The sequence below is a fragment of the Engraulis encrasicolus genome, chromosome 13 (assembly GCF_034702125.1).
Source record: "Engraulis encrasicolus isolate BLACKSEA-1 chromosome 13, IST_EnEncr_1.0, whole genome shotgun sequence".
NCBI classification, from domain to species: Eukaryota; Metazoa; Chordata; class Actinopteri; order Clupeiformes; family Engraulidae; genus Engraulis; species Engraulis encrasicolus.
Window position 1 is genome coordinate 48671624 of NC_085869.1, and position 20736 is coordinate 48692359.

The window sequence follows — 20736 nt, forward strand, 5'->3', positions numbered from 1 at the left end:
GTAGGTCCAGAATTTGGAGAAGTAGTAGCGGTGTGGACTTTGGAACGTAGACACCCATTACTATGGGAATTGGAGGATTTTGAGAAACAAACACATTTTGCCTTGAAGAGAGTAGATAGGCCTACTACAGAAGATTTTTTTAGAGGAATACTAACCCATGAAGTAGATCCAGCAACACACCCCTGAATTTCAAAATGAAAGTTGTGTTGCGCTGATCTGAAGCCACTTCAAAGGATGAAGACAGAGGCATCAGATAAAGTTTGGGGTCTTATCCTGATTATTGTGTACCCTTTCACAGGCTAATGTGGGTAATAGGAGGTGTCCCCCAGAAGATCCCTCAGTCCCACATCTGACCCCTATTAAGATTTCCTCATCTTTGATTAAAATCTACTAAACGTCAATTACTCCCATCCTTTTCAATACCCGACATCTAATTCCTTAATTATTACCGGGTTTTGATCCACCCTATCAAAACCAATCCTGAAACGGAATGACTCACTCAGAATTCTACAAGGAAATGGGAGACAACATTCATATGCACAGACACAAACGCACTTTCACACACATATAGATAGATACAGACAGAGAGGGGATTACATGGGGAATCATGACACACAGTTCAGTTCAATGCTACAGTTCTTATAGTTATGTGTTCTTACTAATGATAGGACAGCCGCAAATGTGACAGGAAGACAGTGGGAGAGGGATGGGGCAAGAAATTATCCAGGTCGGACTCGAACCTGGATCCCCATGTAAGCCAACGTAGCGGGCCGTAACCTCATAATGCACCACCAGTGGCACGCTGTAATAGTCATTGAAAGGTTAGTTACCAAAGTACTACATTACAATGCCATAACACAGGGCCTTTAGTAATGCACTATGACTCGGTCATTGCCATGCTGGTAAATTTTTAATGTCTTGTTTTAACGGTATAATGCCCTACAAAAGCAAAGTGCCGTAACTACATATTTTGTCAATTGAGTTTAGTGAAAATGGTCTTCATTACAGCTCTTTTATCTTGTGACAAAGCCTTATGATTCAAATGTCCCGATTCAGAGATATTACTCTGTCAAATTTGCAATAACTACAATATCCAATCTTAGCCTAAGGTAAGGGATTTTCTCCTTCTCATTTACTGCACTTTGCCTTGGTAGTGCGCTGCACCACAACACCCCTCTATAGCTCATTTTTTTGTGACCAAATTGATCCCACGATAGTGATTGTTTTTTTTACCTCTTGTTTGAGATGGTGGAATAAACTTGTTGTTATCCATACACCACGTCTTTGTTGTTCTTTCAGAAGACTTGTAGCATGATGTACTGCACATAAAAAGTCAAATTCCCTTTTTTTCTACTTACGTAGTTTCTATGATTGACACAAACTAAAATTGTGAGTGTGTTCAGTGGTGACAGAGGGGTAACTGAGAGGTTTTCGGTGGTGAATGGTGACTATGGGGTTCAGTGCTGACTCAGGGAGGGTCATTGGTTACAGAGAGAGGGGGCGAACATCAATGGTTAATGGGAATTCAGTGGTGACTCAGACAAAGACTATTAAATACTACAGGCAACCCTAGAAGCAACAATCTGTAGCCATTCCACCAGTGGAACGCTGTAATAGACATTGAAAAGTTGATTACCAAAGCACTATACTACTATGACATAACACAAGGCCTTTAGTATGACTTGGTCATTGTCATTCTGGTAACAGCAAATGTAAAACACTGTGTCTTAACGGGATAATGTAATTTTACTACAGTAAAATAGGCACAAAGCTGAAAGGATGGCTAGAGTGTAGTGACACAATTAATTGATTGATCACTATAACACGTGCAGAACATATAAATGTCAGACACATGTGGATGTTTTAGATCCTATTGTGAAACACTGCGGATGTTGTTCACATTCATTGCATTTCAATAAAAAAAGAAGCTGGTTTATGTCATTAAAAAGGTTTATTCAGACCGTCTCACATTTCATAATGTTCTTAGTACCAAGAATCCATGATACGTCTCATGCTCATGAATCTCATGTTGGGGTATCCCATGTTTCTCCAGCTTCTGTACTCTCCAGGGGGGAAGTAGTACTGTCTTCCTCTGTAGTGGGGCTGCTCATACATGAGCCAGTGACCATCCATCACGTGACAAGACTGGCAGTGGTTCATACGGTAGCGATCCATCATGTTGTCACAGTCGTTCATACACTCATGCATCTGACCACCGAAGTTCTCCCTCTCGTACATCCTCATTCTGTAGTTTCCTCTGTACTGTAAGATAAGACATAAACATTATAAGAGAAGTTCTGCACAGAATTGTCCAGTAATACCCAAAATGATGTTTGTAAAAACAGCTAACATTTGTTATCATTCATTTACCATGGGGATATGACGGCAGGAATGGATAGAATTGTTCCAACCCCACATGCTCATGTAGTCAGGGTACTCTCCCCTCCTCATGAAGTACTGGTTTCCCATGTAGTTGTTCTGGTCGTACATCATCCAGCAGCCATTGTGCACCCTGACGGAGCCACAGCGGCTGAGGTAGGGGGAGAAGTCACCACAGTCTCCACTGCAGTCCCAGGAACGGCCCCCAAAGTTCCTGTCCTCGTAGAAGGTGATCTGTTAAAAAAAAAAAAAAAATTACACCCTAGAGAAGACTTGATGGCCACATAATATCGTCAGTTATTATTAAGAATGTTAGCATGCACTGTATTTGGTTAAGGAATCAGTCAGGGGTGACATGACCTATACAGTACATAACATTTATTATCCATACACTCATTTCTCCTTTAATAATTCTATGCAATTTGGGTTTTCCACATATCGGTCTGTTTGTCCTCAATACACCTTATATAAGCAATGTTTGAAAATCATTTCCCAAGTCTATCAGCATTGTTTACCAAAAATCATGGCATTTAAGAGAAAGGGCACAATAATTACAGGACTGATAGTAGAAGAAAATCCTGGGCCTGAACTATCAGCTCATTTTGAACTAAGAAAAACCTGACTGCATTTTATTCTTACAGTCAAACTCTGTCAAGCCTGAAATCAGGCACTGAGTCTGAATACTATCAGCCCTGTAATTATAATTTGTGTAGAATATAGGATCTTACCCTGCCCATCATGATTGCTATGTGCGTCTTACACCTGGTTCACCATTACCTGGCCCTGTGGTCTTTTTATACTGAACTTACTCCCACCTCTTAACTATATGTTGCACCTTTGTTTCAAAACCCTGAGTCATCAGCCCAATCATGTTGAAAAGTGCCTGTTTTCAATGCTGAACCTAAAGGGTTATTATTTGCTAATGAATGCATTTAGGAATAATGGTTGCACATAGTATTTTAAAAAAAGTAAAGACAGTGTGTTTCACTCTTTTGATGAGACCTAAAATACAATTGGCATTCTCACAAAAAGAACATCACATGGTGCAATGTATGTTTAGACCCATAGACAACTAGTATGTTCTGTGGTTTCATGGTAAATGAAAGAGAAAATCTAGTGAATCCTAGAGGATGTCAAGGGTGACTGTATAGGTGCTTAAAGGGTATTCTGACTACAGTACTATGAATCATTGTTTTGGTAAAATAATGGCAGAAAGCCAAGTTAAGCCAAGCCATTGCCTGGCTGCCACACACATACCATTGACCGCCTCAAAGTAGAAATGCCTCTTGTCCCTGATTAATTTCCCAGATTTCCCACCCATATTTTAACCCAGATTACATTTTGGGAGATAGAACTATGAGAGAAAACAAAAAAACTGAGGTACTCAGATTTTATATTTTTACTTGTAAGGCAAAGAAAACTGACCACGTTTTGACCCAAGAGTCTTCGTCAGGGAGACTTAACACTAATTGGATACTTGACCCACATTGACAAGGGATCAAGCGGGTTCATTGAAGCTCAGTCACTCAGCAGTTACTGTATGCCTACCTGTGGGGATTTATGAGCAGTGAACCAGGACCTCATGTACTTTGACTTTGATTTCCTACTGAATCTTTGTATATGTGAAAGTCTGCAGAAGAGTTCAGATACATCAATCCATGTATAAACAGGTTTTCATGGTCATTGTGCATCCCATTTAACATGAAATTTTAAAGCATTCAAGCAGTTGGTACGGGGTGCTGTGGAAAAAAAAGGCTATTTGGTGTGCTTTGGCTGTTTTTCCATGCTGGAAAATAGTTCCAAAATGACCAAGTCCAGCTCTCCATGTTGATTTGTGCCTTCATTTGCACTAAATGTGAATGTACAGAACACAGAAAGTAATTGAGGAAAAAATCCAGTAAATCAATTAACTTTGCCCAAAATCTTTCAATGGTGACGGCAGACTGCAATTACTACGTGAAACCAAAATATGGTCAGTGCTGATAGATTCAGGCAATGGCTTTCCGGGTCACCAGGAAAATGCGTTCATCCACTATTTACCGTAAGTTTCGGGACTGGAGGGAGACCCTCAATTTGACCTGGGGTTGGCGTATCCCTTTCATGCATATGCACTTTTTTCATGTCAAGTAAGTCTCAGTACACCCAAATGTTGCATGAAAAGTTATGCATGTCGCTTTTTTGTGCATATTTTTGTGTGACTTAAATTCCACATGCACCCATGTGGCAATGAGTGCACACATTTGCAAAAGAGCTATCCAAGATAACCCCAGTTTTGTGCTTCAACTTGAAAAAGCTTTGGTCATGCAACGGACTCAGGTTTTCTCCTTTTTTTGTGAAGTTCATTATTGATGAAGGGGTTGATTGGCAGGTTGAAAACCTTAAACATGAGAACAGAAAAAATCCTCGCCAAACCTTCATTACTTCCATGTATTGTGTGGATGTTAATAGCCATTATTTTCATGTCCGTTTCATGGAGAAAAGGGCCATTACACATTGGGACAATGTTACTGTTATTACAATGGAATAATTAGTACCACTTTAAAACCGTCAATTGCGGCGAAAATACTTAAACTTGAGTGCTGTTGTGGATGCTGCGGCTTTTTAAATTAGATTTAAATTAAAATTGAAGTACAGTTCGTAGAGTTCGCAGTACAGTTCGCTCATGAGTCCTGACAAGTTGCGCTAGTGATAAGGTGTAATTAATTGAGGAGAGCTCTAGAGGACCAGGTGTGATTAAAAAGAGTACTGACACACCATAAAAGCCTAGCAGGACCAGGGAGAGCAGTCGATTCTGATTTTGTAATACCCTCACAATGGACTGTATTCTCCCACCCGCGTTAGGGTGCGTAAGTCAAGTCAAGTCAAGTTTATTTATAAAGCACATTTCATATGGCTTACATAGACTCAATGTGCTGTAAGATTAAAAGGAGGAAAAGTAGAAAATTTAAAAACAGCACTAAAACTGAGTGAAAATATAAACATATATAATAATAGGTAGAAATAAACAAAAATAAAAACCCATTGCAATGATAAGACCTTTTAAACACCAAACACTAGACTAGACACATAGTCTGCAAGGGCCCAGAGCAAAATAAATAGAATAAAAGTAAAATCAAAGTAAAAAAATAAAAAAACATAAAAACCCTTAGGAAATAAAACAATGTCAATAAAAATCAACTCAACCAAAAGCTTGTGTAAATAAAAACGTTTTAAGACCCTTTTTAAAAGCGGGAGTAGAAGTCACTGACCTTAGTTCTAGGGGGAGGGAATTCCAAAGGGTAGGGGCACAATAACTAAAAGCACCATGTGCAGTGTTGGTGTTAATTTTGGGGACGCATAAAAGACCTTTATTTGATGTTCTCAACGAACGGGTAGGATGGTAGAGGGATGATGTCAGAGATGTAGGTAGGGGCCAAGCCATTTACTGCTTTAAAAGTGATCAGAAGTATTTTAAAATGTATTCTTTGTTGTACAGGCAGCCAGTGAAGAGATTTCAGAATTGGGGTGATGTGTCCAAATTTGGATGTTCTTGTCAGTATTCTGGCAGCTGTATTCTGAATGAGTTGGAGTTTGTTGAGTGCCTGTTTAGTGAGCCCGGCATATAGGGAGTTGCAGTAATCAAGGCGGCTGGAGATAAAAGCATGAAACTAACTTTTCAGAGTCCTGAGGAGACGAGAGGCCACGTACTTTAGTAATATTTCGCAGGATGGTAAAATGCCGTCTTAGTGATAAACAGATATATGTTTGTTAAAATTAAGATCTGTATCAAGGGTCACACCCCAAATTTCTGACATCATCACAAGGTATTACCTGAAGGGGGCTAAAAACGTACAAAGATGTTCTCTACGAGCCTTGGGGCCTACAACTAAAATCTCTGTCTTGCTGTCGTTTAACAATAAAAAATTCTGACCCATCCAGTTTTTGATGTCTGAGACACAACTTATTAGGTCATTTACTGGACTGGGTCGTCAGGGGAAAAAAGAAATGTACAACTGGGTATCATCTGCATAGGAGTGATATGAAAGACCATGGTTGCCGGATGATATGCCCAAGTGGTAGCATATATAAATTAAAAAGCAGAGGGCCCAGGATTGATCCCTGAGGTATCCCATGAGAGGTATCCATAGAGTCAGAGAAGAAATTGTTAATAGTGACAGAGAAGGATCTCCCATTTAAATAAGAAGTGATCCAGGCAAGGGCACTACCGCAAATGCCGATTTGATCTTGTAGTCGTTGGATTAAAATCGTATATGATCCACAGTGTCAAACGCAGCACTTAAGTCTAGAAGAACCAGAACAGATACTTTATGGTTATCAGTGGCCATTTTAAGATCATTGACAACTCTGATCAAAGCAGTCTCTGTACTATGATTCACACGGAATCCAGATTGGTAGGCATCGAAAAGGGAGTTGTGGGACAGATAAGAGTAAAAGCTGCTTGTAGGCAACCTTCTCAAGGATTTTACCTAAAAATGGTAAGTTTGAAATGGGCCTATAACTCTCAAAAGCTAAGGGATCAAGGGTATGTTTCTTTAACAGAGGAGTAACCAATGCATGTTTAAGACAGGAAGGGAAAGTACCAGAGAGGAGTGATGAATTAACAATATTTAAAATGTCAGTAGCTAAACAGCTGAAGACCTCTTTGAGCAATTTAGTAGGTATAGGGTCAAGGGAGCAGGTAGCAGAGCCTAGCTGTCGAACTATCTCTCCTAACTCATCTTGATGAATAGGAGTAAAACTGGGGAGACAGGCTTGGCTGGGCAGAAATTGACATGGAGAAATGTAGCTGACATCAGTATTAGACGGTATGATATTGCTCCTTATAGTTAAAATTTTATCACTAAAAAAAGTTGCAAACTCATTGCATTTCTCTACAGAGTGGAGCTCTGTAGGAATTGTAAGTGGAGGGTTGATAAGTTTATCAATGGTATTGAACAGTATTTTAGCGTTATTTGAATTTTCAGCAATGATCTGAGAGAAGTACTGCCTTCGAGCTTTCTTGATTTCATTGTTATACAAAGTCAAAGAAAGCGTGCAACGGCGCCTCCGTGCTTGCTCAAGTGTGTGACTTACGTGGGATTTCACCAGTTGTGGACTTTGGGTGGGGCCAGGCCAAAATCAGGGAGTTTTGCTTGTAAATGAATCTAACGTGCATTCTCCCATGCACTTACGCGCTTTTCCCTTTACGCACATCAAAGTAGGCTACAGGTTGTCCCATCTGTTTTTGTAAAACACAAAAATATTTACTGATGGTTATTACAGCTAAGCGTAAAGAGGGAGGCCTATACTTGTCAGAGCATATCTTTGACATTTCGCTTCTGGTCTCTACTACACCCCATCAGCTGCGTGTTTAAGTCAATTCTCATGTGTGGAAAGAATATAAAGTTTTGCACACACGTTTGCAATCAATGTTCACGTTGACATCGCTTCGTAGAATGTAATGATGCATAGTACCAATGGAAGGCTCATTTTCTGCCCTTTCACATTGGTATGTATTAGGGATGCAAACGATTAATCGATTAATCAATGCATTAATCGATTAAAAAACATTAATCGCAATTAATCGACAATTCAACTGACAAGAGACCCAGGTGAAATGGGCATGTGAAGAGTGTGTATGAAGAGGGGTGTGAATAGTGGGAATATTTAAATCACCTTTGGATTCAAGAATTGAAATAGAATTAATTTAAATGTGGTATTTCATCTCAATTTTTAATTACATTTTTTTGATTTAGTAGTTTTTTTTTCAAGAAATATTGAGATTTCGGGGGGGAAAGGCCGCTTATCAATTAATCGTAAGTCGTTCGATAAGACTATCAACTAATGATTAATGAATTAATCGATAATTTGCATCCCTAGTATGTATCACATGTGTCCATTTCCCACTTGCGATTTCCTTGTCCATCCTTCAGCATGCATGCAAGTGTCATATGCTAATGGACAGCTGAGATCCACATATTTCCAATGATGTTTATGTCATGTTGCTGCTGTGTGAGAAGCGGAGAAGTGCTTTTAAAAGTCGGTAAATACAATGTGTTTGTTACTGTGGGAATTTAGAGGCAATGATCGTCAAGATGAAAGTGCGTAAAAGGTGCGCGTGTAAAACAGACTTAATTGGTGACGGGAGAATTCCGTCCAATATGAACAAAAACAGAACTGAGTCCTTTTGCTGTCAGTTCACTTTTTGGTCCACTTAAAGAGGTCTGAGTGTGGTTCACTTAAAGGGGACTAGGTGTGAAAATGCCCTTAGATGTCTGATATGGTTACTGGTATTAAATTGTCAAGGGATACTTCTACCTCAAGGGATTTCACAACTACATGCATTGCATACGGCAAATTATGTTTTTCTCACACACTTTAAAGAAAGTCTGAACAGGAGAAGTCATTGTGATGTCGAGATGCTTGCCGTTTTGCCGGTTCTGTGTGTCTCATTTGGAAATTGTCGCGTGATCTGCTTTTTGATCGGCATGTTTTTGCCCATACCGATCAGGCTATTTTTGGCCAATATCCACCAGCCGATTGGCAGTTGATTGATCGGTGCCACACTAAAAAGAGCAAAATCAATTATAACATTGATGTAAGTGTCTCTGTTGATAGAAAATCGTTTGAAATGAAATAACCCTTCTATAATGAAATTGTCGCATGTTGAGGGACTCTTTTCTCAGCAGCTACGGAATTTTACATTGCTCTAGTCATACTCACTTCAAAAGAGAATCGCCAGAGGCTTGTTATATCTAGCTTCTCTGCCTTTTTTTTATCAATGGACTGAAAACCAATGACATTGTACGATGGTAAATAAATTATTGTGCATAAACCACTTACAACCATGAATCTAGATGAGTACTGAAAGGTTTTTGCTAGTTAGCTCGAAAGATCCTGAGGTAACAATAATAATAATGCAGTAAACAAGTGAGTGTGGTAAACAAGTGAGTTTTACAAAAAAAGTGCATCATCTGGCTAGTCAACCATGGTTGTGGGACTGACATCGTTTGGGGATGTATGAATGCCGTCAACATTGGAAATGTGAATTACACCTAAAGAAGCATGCATGTCAACATGCACTGTGACTACAGAAGCAGATCATGATACTCTCCTTAGGATTTCATTCAAAACTCACACCCATCTATTTTAGCCAGGTGCAGACTCAAAATGTAAAATTTCAATGTAAAGAAAGGTTGTAACACACACCCATGACCTCCCTTTTAATCCCTTTCCATTTAGAAATGAAAAAATGAATGTAGTTGCTGCCAAAGGTGGTTCTACAAAGTCATAATGGGGTATTTATGTTACATCTTGAGGACAGAGATTAATTGAATACAATTTGGAATAAGGCTGTAACATAATAAAATGCGGAAAAAGTGAAGCGCTGTGAATACTTTCTGGATGCATTGTAATGTAATTAGCACATATAGGAAAGAGGGTTTTTTTTTTTACAAAAATCTTCTGTTTTATGATGCATCAGATCTTCGTAATGTAGCTTCACTCTTCATTTTATTGAATTGACAGTTTACCTAATAGAGGGGTAGGACTTTTGCTCACTGACTGACCTTAATTTTACTGTGAAATATCTTCCTTGTGGTGCAGCAAATAAGAGGATAATGTTTAGAAAGATAACAATTTTACACTAATCTATACATATGGTTATTGATTGTTGGACTGGGGTGGCAAGACAGAATTTTGTTGTGAGGTGTTGTATGGGTGTTTTGAAACTCTCTTAACTTTTGTTCATAGTGGGGACATATAAAATAATACATAAAAGCCTTTTTAAATTAATGTTTTATTCCAATCTTCTGACAACATATTTCAGGTTCAAGTTTCAAGTGCTTAGTGCATAGAGTCCGTGATACGCCTCATGCTACTGAATCTCATGTTGGGGTATCCCATGTTTCTCCAGCTTCTGTACTCTCCAGGAGGGAAGTAGTACTGTCTTCCTCTGTAGTGGGGCTGCTCATACATGAGCCAGTGACCATCCATCACGTGGCAAGACTGGCACTGGTTCATACGGTAGCGATCCATCATGCTGTCACAATCGTCCATACACTCATGCATCTGACCACCGAAGTTCTCCCTCTCGTAGATCCTCATTCTGTAGTTTCCTCTGTGCTGTAAGTACAAGTAGAAAGTAGGCTTGGTTACAAACTAATCCTATGCACAACGTGCTTAATATACCTTAAACCAATTTTTCTAATCTGCACACATATTTTTTTGTTACCATGGGGATATGACGGCAGGAATGGATAGAGTTGTTCCAACCCCACATGCTCATGTAGTCAGGGTACTCTCCCCTCCTCATGAAGTACTGGTTTCCCATGTAGTTGGACTGGTCGTACATCATCCAACAGCCATTGTGCACCCTGAAGGAGCCGCAGCGGCTGAGGTAGGGGGAGAAATCAGCACTGTCTCCACTGCAGTCCCAGGAACGGCCCCCAAAGTTCCTGTCCTCGTAGAAGGTGATCTATATTCAGAGTAGAGTACACAGACATGAAATGTTGTTTTCTCCTGTACCTTGTAAACATTGTTAGTATAGGCCTACTGTAACTTGTAGTGTACTACATGCTTATTGATTGTAATAAATTGTTTCTCTTTACTAGCTTTTAAATTGTTAGGCTATACACAGCAACTGAGATCACAAACCATTCACCAAATTTACATATAATATTTTTTCAATGGGAACTTTTGTGCTAATATTTAACAAAATCACTCTCAATCATCAATAAGCACAAAATTCAAAGCAAGAGTCTAAAATGTAACTGTTTACAAGTCTTACCCTGCCCATCATTTTGGCTGCTTATGTCTCAAACCTGGCTTGCCATTACCTTGCCACTCGGTCGCTTTTATACTCAACTTCATTCTTAACTATCTGTTGTACCTTTGTTTCAATGCCATGAGTCATCACCTGAACAGTGTTGTAAAGGGCTGTTGTCCGAAGCAGAACCTAAAAGGGTATTATTTGGCAATGAATGCATTTAGAAATAATGAATGAATTCTATACTGTGTGCTTTTTACACTCTAGAACAGCCATTCTCAAACTTCAGAGTACCAAGGCCCACTTCGAAATGGGAAAACATTCTGGGGCCCACCAAACCCTATAGCCCAATATAATATAATATAATATAATATAATATAATATAATATAATATAATATAATGGAATGTAATAGAATAGAACAATATATTGTTATGCTGAATAATATGTTCTTTGCAGAATGTTGTGGCCACTGAGGGGCATTGGTAAGAATGCACACTTGAAGATGCTCAAAGGGGTTCTTGGGATCTTATCATTAATAGTAAATCAGTAATTACAAATAATCTCTAATAATAATAATAATAATAATAATACATTTTATTTTGAGCGCCTTTCAAGATACCCAAGGACACTTTACAATCAAAACAAATACATAACAGTAGAGAAAGTATAACAAAGCTTCAGTGAATTAACAATAGGAGAGTAATTAAAATGCAAAAATAAAATAGAAATAAAAGTAACTTACAATAAAAATAAATGTTTTTAAAATAAGAAAAAAAGAAGTAGAATGCATTTGAAAATAAAATAAAAATGAGGGGGGAAAATAATATGTAAAGTAAAAAAATAGACTGATAATTAAAATAAGTGGAAGTGCCTGTCAGTGAAGTTAAAAAGCAGAAGAGAAAAGGTGTGTCTTTAGCTTAGATTTGAAATACTTGGGGAATAGACTAACATTTTAAACAATGAGATATCAATTTGAAACTTTCTCAGTAATTTACTCTAGCAAAGTCAAAGATGTTATTGTATTGCAAGTTGTCTGAAGTCTGTCTGATTATTTAAAGCTTTATGAATCATGTCACCAGCCGACTTCCTGTACCCCGGTTGTCACAACTCTGAATTCCATGACTCTATGGTTATCGCAACTATCTTGACGATCCCATAATACTACCATTTCATTTTGTATTCATGGTCTGGAGGTTGTTTGATCTGACGCGATTGCAGGAACCAGGAAGGACATTTTCAGAAAAATCAGGATTTCACTTTTAAATTGTTGAACAAACATGTCTGACGTCTATCTATGGCGATGTAGGACCGTTTAACAGACATGTCTGACAGAACATCCTACCATAGGATAAAATTGCAATGTAGGACCGTTTGTCAAAACACCGGTGCAAATCCTACCGGTCAACATCGCTCCACAGAAAACAGGTACCAGACATAGTGCAGAGCCAAGTCTCTTGGCGGAAGTACGTAGGATGGTGCGCGAGGCTATATCGCAACAGGGGAACTGCATTTTTTGCAAACATGATTATAGGGGAGGGAGCTACAGAATTTGGGTTTTTCTTTGTCATAAACTATTTACGTCATTCCATGACAGTTTAAGCAAAAACAACTTACTGACTGCATCTTAGTGCAGAGCCTTGTAATGGCTATGTCTTCACTCAAAGGATAACTTCTGCCAATTTCGACATGAAGTTGTAATGCTCACACTACCCAGGACTTGTCAGTACCTGAGAATTTTTTTTTTTCTTCTTCAGCCTTTTCCAAGATCCTGGTCATTGTAATGGGGGCAGGCGTTTGTTTACATTTCATAAAAACATTCCCAATAACATCCAAAAGGTTATGCAACATCAGCAGACAACTAGCAAACAGCTATACCTTTTGGGATAATATTTGGAGCAGGCCTATGTTAAGAAAGTTTTTAATGTAAACAAAGTCTGCCCCCATTAGAATAGCTCAAGGGCTGAGTCGAAAAATGCAGCATCACTTGATACTGACAAGTCAAGGGTAGCGTGAGCGATACAACAGCATATTGAAATTGGCAGTTGTCCTTAAAGGGTTTATGAAACGAAAACAAAGTAAAGGAATTGGACCATTTCCAGGACAGATTCTGACAGTTCTAAGCCTTGTGAATAAAATGGGATATTGTCTGGGTGATATTTTGTCCTAAAAGTCATGTTAAAACGTTCCCAAAAAGTGTTATGTTCGTTTTTTTTGGTGACATGCAAATTTTATGCAAATGATATGCGTGACATAAAAGGGGGGAGTTCACCTTATTCCACCTTGTTCAGAGCAATGGCGGCTAGTACCAAGCCAAAGCGCAGTGTCAAGCAGTGTGTTGCTGGAGGGCCGAACGGTGCCAGCTGCAAAAAAGGCTACTTGACAGAAGGAATATCTTTGCACAAGTTCCCTTCTGTGAAGAATGATGGAACTGTGGCCAACTGTGAAGAAGGCTAAAACAAGGGCTCTGTGGATCCAATTCGTACGCAGGCACCGGTGTGGCAGCTTTTGTGATATGCACCGGATTCTCATCCGCCCTGTAGGCTATCTGCTTGTTGGATAGACTGAGTAAAGTTAAGTATAGGGTACAGTTGGGCTAAATCAAATATGCCTGTGTAACAACAAGACTGATCTAATTCCAAAGTGTAGGCATAACATAAATGACAGCCCCAAAACATTTGCTGACCATATCGAAGATTGTGTAATCTCTGTTTATGTTGACATTCGCTTCCTGCCATAATACATTTGTCCCACATCGCTTGCCATAGCCTCGTACAAGCAGATGTACATGTGGATGAGAATTCCGGTGCATATCACAAAAGCTGCCACACCGGCGTGGTTTTGAAGCAAGCTCTTGGTCACTGTTGTGCTCGGCACATTTCCACCCCTCGTGCTTCACCACAAATGTGGAGATCGCGGGCATGGTTGGACTGAAGAGAATGCTATTGTCTCAAGCAGTTCCAACAATTGACATCGCCGGCGTGCAGACTGAAACTGCCCCTGTAACTGCTCGTGCACTGCTTTGCTTTAGGCTAAGTTTTACCTTGTCCATCTGCTTTGTATGTTGTTTTCAGGAAAGGGTAATGCACATTACATGCCAAACCGATGCAAATGCTCTCGGGATATGCACTTTTTGTTGATTGCCATTCAACTGGTCAATAAATTGGTTTTGGGATATCCGCGCTTCAGCCTCCGTGGTGCTCTCGGTCGAAGTCAGCCAACTCACAGACTGGGCTACTGCTTAGCGAATAAACGGAGATGCATATAGCGTAGGCCTACTTTTTTTCTCTCTTCTTCTTTTTTAGGATTTAGGGGCTGCTCCAACAGCCTATTACCTCCGTTTTTTCTCTAGTTGATAATAGTTTTGCATGTACATGCATTTCAATCACACTATATCGCGCAATTGAATCAAAATGTCCCCCCTTTGGCAACAAATACACACGCCATGTCATCTTGGGGTCATGGCAAAGCGCCCTTAGCAACCGTAACCATAAAGAAAACAAACTGTCAGGCTAGGTCAACAATCGTCACTTCGCCTGTCAGACATGTCACTTTCTGCAGATGTATCAGTGCCTCTGAAATAGATTTGTGCTGCTGTTTTTAGATGCGTCCAGCATCTCTATAACAGGGTCTGTCTGTCCGTCCGTCCGTCTGAAACGCTTTCATTAAATTGTTGTCCGTCTGAAACGCTTTCATTAAATTGTTGTCTGTCTGAAACGCTTTCTTTAAATTGTTCCTTCCTGTGGCCACAAGGCGGCAGACTTGCCATTTTGGACCGGAGCGAATGCGTGCAAGCATAGCCTTTCTATACTAAACCGGATGCTAACGTTGGCGAAAAGTAGCCTAGCTACAGGCTAACTGACAAACGTGAGGCCAACAACTCAGCCGATCGTGATGTACGCCACAAATAGACCAATCGACCTCATATTTAGACACTACAATGTTGATTTCTGCCTTCGATTTTCATCAGTTAAGAAATCTAGCGTCGGATTAACACATTATTAAGGTAGTAAAGCGAGTTGCCGCCATGTTTGTTTTCCAGAATCACCCGGGTAGAGAGCTCACGTGCAGCATTCTGGGTAATTGAGTTTCACGTTATTAATGCACAAAATGCGTGTTTTTAAAAAAATGCAGTGAGTTTAAAAAATCAAACCAACTGCCATTTGGAAGGGCAATGGTGCTTTTCGTTGCGCTCAGAGAGAGTACAGAAGAGAACGCGTCTTTCGTAATTGCTTTGCAGTCGTGTGCATTTGATAAACTCTGGCACGGAAGTTCACTGCTTTGTGCCTTGACGGTGAAGCTGGTATTGAAAAAAAGTCCATAATTCACCTAAAGGGTCAACCCATAAGCGCATGATTCACCCAAACGGTTTTATTTATTTATTATTTGTCGATGTTTAAATTCTTTCCCACATGCACATAATGCTGAAATGGCGTGATACTAAAGGTTGTTAGGCCTAATAAATGTCTGGTAATTTCTAATGTAACCTACTTCATCTAGGCTATGTGAAATTTCAAATCATAGCCTATGGTTCTTTTCCAAATCCAAGAATGATGATAAGCTTATTATACCCTAAACTGCAAAAAATAAAGCCATGTCTCGCCATTTTGCTGCCTTGCTGCCTGCCACAATATTTGGAGTGTCCATGATGACCAATAAACAAAAAGTACATCCTCGGGGGGCGTTGACAGGCTAGGAGGAGGCCAGGGGGCGTTTGGGGGGAAAAATGGCATAGTTGGAACTGGCATAGAGGGACGCATCTGTTGTCCGCCTGTCGGCCTTGTTTTTTCTCATGAGGTTGGATGTGTGGTTTTTCGACACGCTGATGTTTGTATCAGAATTTTGGTTCCTTTATAAGATGTGGGTCCATCAAATGTGTGTTGTTTTCTCAGATCGCCATACTAGCAAACCTGGGACTCTCCTCTTTGATGTCACAGCCCAGCTCATTAGTCACACCAAATTTCACAGAATTCACACTTTGAATTGCCATTTTCACAAGTTCCTCCAGGATGATTGGGTTCAAAGTCACATCGATGCTATCAGAAAAAACAAGGCTTTAATGGGAATGACCGTTTGTTTTTGTTTCATAAACCCTTTAAATCTGTTACTTAAGGCTCTCTGTACTGTCATAGCAATGTCCATGAACAGAACAATTCTAGTGAAATAATACCACGTTAAAACAAACCTTGTTCATGTGCATTTTCCTGACTCGAAAAATGATTTTCCATTCGCATAGTGAACTGGCATGACACGCATCACCATGTGTTCAAGCACGTTCAAACAAGTGTTGGAACTCTCGAACTAGGTCCAGTCGTAGTATCTATGGCCGCGTGGCTTTTCTGTACTGCATTAAAACTTCCATCTACTTGTAATGATCCATTTTACCACAAAACCATCTCTTCCGAGCAAATTAACTTAATGCGACCAAACAACTTTAGAACGATATCACTGTTTTCCCATCACATGTCACACTAACTTCTTGATGTGCATCATGTAAAAGCTAATCATCTTGTTGATGGAAAAAGCACTACAGTACACCACAGCACATACTACACACAACAAAATTGCATTCATGCCTCACACATGCAAGGAGGAAGCCCCAAACTGCACCCCAAGGGAGCACTAATGAGACGGTACCATGCTCAGGGTAAATCTATCAACCAACCTGGTGGGTCAGGAATCAAACTTGGATGACCCATGACTGCCCTACATCAATATATACAGATTTATCAATGTGAATGTGATTGATGGCTATGTTGTAATTTGATGTCGGTTCTTAGTTAATGCAGTTTTGGATTTTCTTGATTGCAGCAGAGAGCAGTATTCCTGTTACGGAATTCTGCAGTTATAGCCTTTTATTGAACCTTAAATTGGACAGAAAAATTCCCTATACCAGGGGCGGCAAACTAAAAAAAAACAAACTGGAACCAAGTCGAGGGCTGAACTCAGTATTTATTTTTAAAAATTGACTAAAATTATGCGTACATGCCCTTAATACTCATACAGTAGTTCAATTTCACGCACACTCTTTCCCATCCTATGTGGTAGGCCGAATGTGCCCTCATTGGTCGAATGTGCCCTCATTGGCCATGGCCCACTGCTGTCATGTACTAAATGACCACATTCCTGTGACGCACCAAATTTCATGTTCTAGTTACACTATACCAGTGGTTCAGCTGCGACCCCCATTTTGGAAGAATATTTTCACGACCCAGGAAAGGTTACCATATTTATTACCCATACAAGTGAATTGAGCTACTAACTAATTTATGATATTATGTTAGCTGTTTACCTGTGGATTTTCCATTTATTATGTGAAGTTACTTTTCTCTGTGACCACCCTGCATTACCTCCCCATTTTGGAAACCACTTCGGTATACATTAGTGCAGGGGTGTCAAACGTACGGCCCGCGGGCCGTATCCGGCCCGCCAGAGGGTTCCTTCTGGCCCGGATGTAAAAAAAAAAAAAAATTGTTTTAAATTTATTTTTTTATTTTTTTTCAATGAAATAACCGAAATGCGCAATTATGCCCGTCGGGGCAAAATCGAGACCTGCATGACATTAACCCAATGGTCCCTCTGTTATACTGTATATATGTAGTAAAGTGCACATCACACTTCCATTATAAATGGTGAATTTGTACTGTAACAGGCATTTGATAAAGCTCATATATTATAGACCTCATATATAGAGATAAAATGTTAACTTCTTATTCGTATTGCATTGGTATTGGTTGTAATTAAATAATAAATATAATTGGATTTGTATTGGTTCCTATTAAGCTGAAACTGGAAACGGGATGTTAGAATGCGTGAAAATGCAGGAAATTACATCTAAGAAATACAACATTTTCTGGGGGAAAACCCCCAGACCCCCTGCCAAAATGAACTGTCCCATATTTAACTCATTAATGAAGTCACGGAAATTTTGCATAGGATTATCAGTATTGCATTGCTTTCTACATATTCAACACACTTAAAACGTGATAGTACTGAACACTAATCCTCTGCTTTACGTTTTTTTTTTTTTTTTGCAATGATGTTACTAATGCGGCCTGCTTGAGGTCCACATGGGTTGTATGTGGCCCCCGGACCAAAATGAGTTTGACACCCCTGCATTAGTGGTTTATCTGGGTCAACTATACAGCTTGAATGATCTTGCAGGCCGAATAAAATGACTCCACTGGCCAGATTTGGCCCTGTGTCTGAGTTTGAAATCCATGCTCTCTATATAGTTACCATCTTTCCTCACTGGATATTATTGGCATTCACCATAATCATTCACAACAATATATCCATTCTAAACTACCGGTATGTACATTCCAGGAACATTTTGTGTTCCGTTAATGATGAGTGATTGATTAATATCCGATTTTGTAAGTCTACTCACTATTTCACTTTGTTTGGGAATTAAATGCGATACATTCTGCAGCACTTAAAACCCAGCAATATTGTCGGTCAAGGTCAGCTCAGATCAGACACAGGATTCGAAATAACAGGGCTACCTAAGCCTATATAATAACATACCTCACACCCAAAGTCATTCATTTTTTCCCAGAAGTTGAGCGTGCCTTCTGACAAACTTACAGAATAACATAAACATCTTAAAGGGACAGTTTGGTCAATTTCAACATGCAGTTGTATTGTTCACGCTACCCTTGACTTGTCAGTACCTGGTGATGCCACATTTTTCGGCTCAGCCCTTTCCGAGATATGAGCAATTCTAATGGGGGCAGCATTTGTTTACATTTTTTAAAAATGAAACATAGGCCAACTCCAAATATTTTCCCAAAAGGTACTGCTGTTTGCTAGTTGTATGCTGATGTTTTGTAACCTTTTGGATGTTTTTGGGAATAAATAAAAATGGTTTTTTGAAATGTAAACAAAGAGCTGCCCCCATTACAATGACCAGGATCTCGGAAACGGCTGAAGAAGAAGAAAAAAAAATCTCAGGCACTGACAAGTCCAGGGTAGTGTGAGCATTACAACTGCATGTTGAAATTGACCAAACTGTCCCTTTAAAGACATAACAATAAGAACAATACAAATTAGACATAAAATGATAGATGGGTTTTTTATCGTCACTAATGATAAAACATTTGTTTTACATAGCACTTTTCATGCTACTCAAAGCTACTGTCTGACAGAGACCTTGTAAGTCCACTTTTCATGAATTCATTCATAATTTATTCAGCTATTATTAGAGATGCACCGGTTCCGGATCCGGCAGGATAATAGGGTTTTTCACAGGATCCGGGTCCGGTAGGATCTTGAGCAGTGGATCCGGTATCCGGTAGGTTCCTAAAAATCAGGATCTGGTGCATCTCTACTTTTTACGTAGCCTAGGCTTTTCAGTCAGTCTTTCACAACCCCAATTGCTGCATGGAGTGAAAGCCCTTTGGAAGCAGCCGTTGCAGGCAGTGTGGCAGCAACCCAATGGGTCTAAAAAATAGTTTGAGCCAGCGTAATAAAAAGGGCCCACGTGTGCGAGTAGGCTATGTGTTTCAACCCTTTCGTAGGATCCGGTATCCTGTTTCGGATCCGGCAGGATCTTAAGCAGTGGATCCGGTATCCGGCAGGATCCTAAAAATCAGGATCCGGTGCATCTCTAGTTATTATTAAAGTTATATATACATCCGTACATGAGTGATTCTAACCAATATCAACATTTTGATATTTCATGCATGTTCCAAAACAGAATTCAGAGTCAGGGACCAAACTACCTGTACAGCAAGTTACTGTGTATGTTAACAGGCTGTTTAAGACCATCAAGGCTGGCAACGAGCCTCTTATTAATAAGTAGGACTTGGGTATTGTCTTTCTTAAATGAGCTGAATTTATTTTGTACTTCAGTACCTAATAAGCATTTTTACCATGTACAGCAGGTTTGGTTTTCTTCTATGAGATGATAATTATGTGTCCTATCCTATCAAAATTCTTGATGGTGTGAGCTAAATGCTGCATGGATAATTATAAGAGGAGGGGGGCCAAAATGGCTACCTTGGGTGACCCCAAAGGGCATCTGGATATGCTTACTGGATGATACGTGACCCCTGATGTCGACATGAAATGTTCTCGTCATGATGTTACATTTTAATACAGTCCAAGACAGTACATTTGATCGAAAACAGTTTTTACTGTAGATCAAGGAGGACCGAAGCTAAGACTGCTAGTAGGCAGGTTTATCGAGTTAAATAAAATGTATGTCCTTGATCAAGGTTCTAAAGTATAGATAGATAGATATGGAAGACCAACACTCTCATTATCTCATTTTGTTAATCATTCCTGTGACATCCTAGCCTAGCAAGCCAGAGCCGTACAGCAAAAAGCTGTACAAGGGTCTAGGTGAGCTGGGAGAGAGTGTGGGCGGGATAAACGGTTGTCTATCAAAATGCCTTGTAACGTCACAGCTGTCTTTCAGAACGTACACGCAACACGCCCCTTTGTAGGTGAAGCGGCAACTTCGAGCCGTCGTAGCAGTGAATGCGTGTGATCACCACAGCCACAAACAAGTTTCCTAATAAATCGTGTTTTCACTTACACAGTTCAAAAATGCCTCGTTTTCAGCCACATGGCCCTCCTTGATCAACCAGCGAAATGTTGAGCAATTTG

The 20736-nt window shown here is 39.7% G+C and overlaps 3 protein-coding genes across 3 annotated transcripts in view; 1 reads left to right on the plus strand and 2 right to left on the minus strand.

Moving 5' to 3' along the window:
- Positions 1 to 20736, plus strand: part of LOC134461304 (gamma-crystallin S-1-like) — a 383074-nt gene that overhangs the window by 249424 nt on the left and 112914 nt on the right. The window lies entirely within an intron of this gene.
- LOC134461844 (gamma-crystallin M2-like) lies at positions 1984 to 3119 on the minus strand. Its single transcript, XM_063214684.1, has 3 exons — positions 3108 to 3119; positions 2371 to 2613; positions 1984 to 2262 (listed from the first exon to the last, which is right to left on the minus strand). The coding sequence occupies exons 1-3, from the start codon at positions 3117 to 3119 to the stop codon at positions 1984 to 1986; spliced, it is 534 nt and encodes a 177-aa protein (XP_063070754.1).
- LOC134461845 (gamma-crystallin M2-like) lies at positions 10177 to 11314 on the minus strand. Its single transcript, XM_063214686.1, has 2 exons — positions 10592 to 11314; positions 10177 to 10482 (listed from the first exon to the last, which is right to left on the minus strand). Exons 1-2 carry the CDS (start codon positions 10712 to 10714, stop codon positions 10204 to 10206), a joined length of 402 nt encoding a protein of 133 aa, XP_063070756.1. The 5' UTR covers positions 10715 to 11314; the 3' UTR covers positions 10177 to 10203.